Source organism: Pinus tabuliformis, chromosome 7, assembly GCF_031772625.1.
Source record: "Pinus tabuliformis cultivar Carrire ecotype Pingquan chromosome 7, CPIR1, whole genome shotgun sequence".
NCBI lineage: Eukaryota > Viridiplantae > Streptophyta > Pinopsida > Pinales > Pinaceae > Pinus > Pinus tabuliformis.
Genome location: NC_142293.1, coordinates 860842151 through 860847793, shown reverse-complemented (window position 1 = coordinate 860847793; position 5643 = coordinate 860842151). Strand labels below are relative to the sequence as shown.

The 5643-nt window shown below is 40.1% G+C and overlaps 1 protein-coding gene across 1 annotated transcript; it reads left to right on the top strand.

Annotated features, from left to right (window-relative positions):
* The first annotated feature begins 891 nt into the window (after positions 1 to 891).
* On the top strand, positions 892 to 1236 carry LOC149250327 (uncharacterized). Its single transcript, XM_089453622.1, has one exon. The coding sequence runs from the start codon at positions 892 to 894 to the stop codon at positions 1234 to 1236; it is 345 nt and encodes a 114-aa protein (XP_089309748.1).
* The last annotated feature ends 4407 nt before the right edge of the window (positions 1237 to 5643 follow it).

Below are 5643 nucleotides of genomic sequence, written 5' to 3'. Positions count from 1 at the left end.
CTTTTTGACTACGGGGATGGCACCAAAAGGGTATACAAGTCAACAAAAGAAGGAACTAGTAGTGCACACGACAAAATTCTCAGTGATTGCGAGACATTTGTATAGGATGGGTGTAGACGAGATATTGCGACGACATGTGCCAGATTTTGAGAGAGATAGAATCCTCACTGAAGCTCATGGGAGGGCTGTGAGAGTACATTATGAAAGAAAGGAGATTATGCAGAAGATTTTGTGTGCCGGTCTATGGTGGCCAACACTGCATAAATATTCCAAGGTGTATTGTATGGCGTGTGATCCATCTCAAAGAAATGGCAGACAATCGCGGAGGGATGAGTTTCCACTGAATCCTCAAGTATCTTTGCAACGATTTGGAAAATGGGAGATTGATTTTGTTGGGCCAATTCAGCCCCCAGGGAAGAAAATGGGTGCATGCTATATCATCACCACGACATAATATCTAACCATATGGGAAGAGGCACATTTGGTTAGGGATTGTATAGGGGCTACAACAACAAAGTTTTTTTTTGAGTATGTCTTAACCGGATTTGGCTACCCGAAGGTGTTGACGAGTGATCGAGGTATGCACTTCCTAAATGAGATGATCATTGCATTAATGGAAGAATTCTAAGTCTACCATCAAAAGAGCACTCTGTATTATCCACACACTAATGGAATAGTTGTGGCCTTTAACAAGATTTTCGAGAACGTGGTGACGAAGATTTGCAATGCACAACAGAATGACTAGGATGTTAGCGTACCTATAGTTCTATGGGCTTACAGGACTACTTGTAACTAACAGGGTAGACACCTTTTAGATTGGTATATGGTGTATAATTTTTGATGCTGATGGAATATGTTGTGCCTAGTCTACGCATAGTGGCACTGACGAATATGGCGGATCGCAAGGCCTTGGAGAAAAGGCTTGCGCAGCTAATGGATCTCGAAGAGGAAAGATTTTTGGCTAGATTTCATCAACAAGTACAGAAGGAGCGTGAAAAATCATGGCAGAATCGACATATCAAGCTTCACACGTCCAAGGTAAATGATCTGGTTTTGTTATATGATATTAAAGTGACTAAGTTATCAGGGAAATTTCAGATGCATTGGCTAGGGCCATATATTAACAAAGAAATTACAGATAGAGGCGTAGTTCAGCTTGCGAAGCTGAATGGAGAACCTTTTCTAGGAAGAGTGAATGGAAGTCAATTGAAGATATATACAGGGGATCCTGCATAATGACTACATGGCGGCAGGACAGTCTTAGTGCTCCAGGCAGTTGCAAGGGAGTGTGGGACTCTAAAATACACTTCCAGGTTTGGAGGAATATGCAGAAGTTGGGTTGCACGGAAAATGGTGAAGTTGCAACATATGAAGATGCATGGGAGAAGCTGCGCCACAGAGGGATGTGCCATGCAGTGCAGTAGGAAAGTGACCATTAGAGTCACTGTTCATGATTTGATAGCTAGAAGATGGTTAAGGGGAGTGGGCTGGCGGTATTTAAGGCAAAAATATTTGAAGATTTGTCGTCAAAACATCATTGGTTGTCAAAATTTGGGGGGAACAGTTGGATTTGAATTGAAACACCCCTATAAATTACGCATGCTGGTCCAATAGATAACACTTTGCACCCTTAGAACTTTTGCTGAAATTTATTTTCTGTCGCCAATGAGCCGAGAGTTTTGGGAAGAATTCTTCGACCACATAGATGTTTCTCTAGAAGCCCGTGAATTGTTTATCAAAAAGATGTCTGCCACCAACCCTGCCGAAGCAGTGAGTTCTAAAGCCACTATATCTGATGGTCCAGGATTGGAAATGTCCAGTGTTGAATCTACGCTTGCGGTGCCTGATGAGACCCAGTATTGCAGCAAGAATGCTGCAACTCCTGGGGCTACCAAATTTAGTTTACCAACCTGGGGTTCGTATAAACTTGGAGGTGATAGTGTTGTATACACAAGTAAAAGTGGTGGGTCTACTCTTTGTCACTTCTTAGCTGGCAATAGACCACTAGGGTTTTTCAAACGATACTTCTATGGATTCAGAAGAAGCTTGATCACTCATGAGAGAAAGAGAAATCTACTCTAAGAGAACTCTTGTCTACTGCAGTAAGGAAGAAAACTGAAATCAAATGCTAAAAACACACCATTTTCTAACTAACTGCTAAGAGACTATGCTTCAAAAAGAATGCTAAGTTAACATGTATGCAGTCCTCCTGTCCTAAGCATGTAAATTCAAAACATCAAACATTCTACTATTTTGCATGCAACTGACTAAAATAAATATGTTTTTCTCTTTGTCTTTTTTAATGGAAAAGTGTGAAAGATAATCTTTTTTTGCGATGTGGCAGGTGGCTTATGGATGTTGGTGAATGGTTAGAAGGTTGGGGAGACCAGTATGTGACCTTTTCTAGCTTCCTAGAGGATTTTCCCTCAATTCGGCCTCAAAATAGGCCACAATAGGAAAACCTATAGGATGTCCTAAAAACCTACAGGATTCCCTGTATTTCAACAAGATACAGCCGAGAGAAAAAGGATGGGTGTTGAAGGTGATGGAAGGCTTAGGGAAGGTGGTTGGTTGACAGAATGAAGCAAGGAAATACCTAGGATTACTCCAGAACTCAAAACCAAAGTCGGAAGATGGCTGGATTTTCTCAACAAGCTTGGATAAGTTTCCTTGTAAAATGATGAAATTAGTGAGGGTCTTAGTGAAAGCAAGGAATGATCATGGATGGATGAATTTGGAAGGAGTTTGTTGACTATGATATCTCTCTGTACTTTTAAAACACCTGCACTGCATCAAACATTGATATTTACCCAAAACTCATGTAAACAAGAAGAATTTCAATGATCTAGGAAAACATAGTTTAATGAGCTAGTTGTCTACTTCATGCATGAAGAAAACTTTTAGAATAAGATGGAACCATTGATGAGATCTAATGTAAGACTGAAGATGGAAGAAATGATTACTAACTCCTACTCTTTCAAACTGATCAAATGCTAGCCTACATACAGGAAACCCTAAATTCTATGAGAAAGTAGAATTCTGTCTTTTTGGGGCTGTGGGAGTAACTTCTTTCCTCAAATCATGATCCCTGAAGGATGAAGTGAGGCAAAAACACCTATTGACAACTTTTTTATGTTCCTTCATCTCTTCTAAACTACTACCGAAGTAAAGGAAAAATGGAAAAGAACTAATAAGAAACTAATCAACTCTACACTACTTCCAATCAAATAATCCTAAAGACAATTCAACCATTGAGTTATGAAATCAATCTAAGCATACAAACACAAGAAGAGGAGCCTTTGCTGCTAGGTTTGGGCTCCAACCCAAGAGCTTCAGCCCTCTGATTTAACTCACTGCTGGATCAAGAAAATGCTCATTCTCATTATCAAACATAAAATTACATAGCAATGTCCTCCACAAGTCTTGAACTCGAAAATGACTAGAGTTTTTAAAGCAAAAATTCAAATCCTAATGAGGCTCTAGGCCTCTTTATTTATACCACTGAATTCTCCAACTACTTCCTTAAATCTAGGGAGGCTTTCTCCCAAACTCAAGATAAACTAACTCTTTAACTGTCACTTGCTCGACTGCCTTTTGAACTCCATGACTTGGTTGCTTGTACTCCGAGCTAGTGTGATTGATGGAGGAATATTCGAATGAGGGAGGAGTAAATGAGGAGGATTTACCTCCTACAATCTCTCTTCCTTGTCTCATTTGAGTTTTAGCCCTTAATCTGGCCAAAATTCCCTGATTTTCTCTCACAAACCTTCATTCAATGCACATTAGTCCACTAGGCATAATATCTCACTTTGGCTCATATCATTAAACAAAATATAATCAAAATATGTAATAAATTGTGAGAAGAGTTGATTTGACTAAGCTAGGAGGTGAATTAAGGTCCATATAGTTACCCAATGATGAGGCTCATCATCACCCCCCTACTAAAAGTGTTTCTCATCCTCTGAGAAACTCAATCAATATCCATGTCTTTCATAGCTCTAGTTTCCTCCCTCACATCCCATCCTTCTTCTGTAGTTTCCTCTTCTTGTGCTTACAATCCTGACTTCCTTTCTATCTCCTCCCACTTCTTTCTTTCTTCCTCTTCCTCCCTTCCTTCTAACATCCCTAAGAGTAGTGGTGGATTGAGTCTTTGGAGGGTTTGCTTGTACATTGGTGTCTTGTTTAGTGCTTCTCTCATTCTTTGAGGAGAATGGTAATCTGTGATTTTCAAAATGTATGGCAAATTAATCCATCTCCTTTGGAAAGCTTGCATGCTATCATCCCCTCACATCTTGAACATATCATCAAAATGTGTAATTGCTTGCTCTTGGGTAGCAAGATAACTTGGTGCAAGTTGACGGTCATTTGTAATTAAATTATGTGTGCTGATGAAAGCCATTGGATTTGATTGCTTAACTCTTATCATGAGAGGCTCTGTTTGTTCCCTTTCCATTACCTTCTTCATTTTTGTAGCCCTTTCTTCCTTATGATTCATCCATGATGCAAAGCCATCAACTATAAATCCCCTAGTTTTGCACTAGGGTCGTATACATTCAGATCTGTCAAGGCTAAGTTATGTAGGTATAACTAAGACATCTTATCCCTATCCTCCAATGTGATTTGATCACAAAGATCAATGAACCATCTATAATCATGGAATGGCATAGTGCCTCACTTTTCTAGGGTCTTTATTTGGAACTGCAGCCACTACTCCTTAAGGTATAATGCATAGTACTTAGCTGGCATCATGCACTGGATTGCCTCTAAGGATATACTAGACATGGATGCCAATTGATTCTCTCTTTCTTGTAGCTATCCTTTCAACCATGCATTTTCTGCCTCCAACTGACATTTCATTATGGCCTCTCTGTCTCTCAGGCTGCTCATTTCTCTTCCCATCGCTTTGAGATTTTCCTCCATGTGACCTATGTCCTCCACACCCTTGGACTTGGTGATCTACATCCATCTATGTGTTCTTTCTCTTTCTTTCTCAAGCTCAAAGAATAGTGGGATGGAAAATTTTTGTGGAGGACTAGGTTCCCTTAGCTCTAGATCCTCCTTCTTTGTTTCTTGTTGCATACTCCCTTCTTTATCCAATTTCTGAGTTTCCTGTAGTTTTAGCAGAGTTTTTTGTAGGATTGCCTCTACTTCCTATAGGTCCTGTTGTGTATCCTACGGGATGCCCTTTCCTTTGGATGAGGCAGATCTAGTCACATGCCTTCTGACATAAGTGATAGGAGACTTAGGGGAAGTTTGTCCTGAGGATCCTTCTCCTTGAGTTTTCATAAGAGGAGCCATCTTCTCCTACTATTTCGGTGAGTCTTCAATAACAATAGGAACCTTGGTGGGAGTTTGAGGTTTTCCTTGCCTTATTCTTGTACTTTTTCTTGTCCTAAAGTACAATGGAGTTTGTATCTATCTTTTAACTTTTTGTTTGATAGGGGTGCTAAGGGTAGTGAGGGTAGATACTACCTCTTTCTCAGTGGGTTCTAGAGACACCCTGGGTGACTCCTCCTTGTCTTCTGCCTCCTCTTTTCCATTCCCCTTTTCATTTTTGTCTTTATCCTCTTCTTCTCCCTCTAGTTCCTCACTTTATTCATCAGTTTCCTCCTTGGCATCTAGTTTTGTCTCTTCACCACTTTC

Excerpts from the sequence above, each read along its gene's own strand:
- LOC149250327 (XM_089453622.1), top strand. The coding sequence starts at position 892 with ATGGCGGATCGCAAGGCCTTGGAGAAAAGGCTTGCGCAGCTAATGGAT.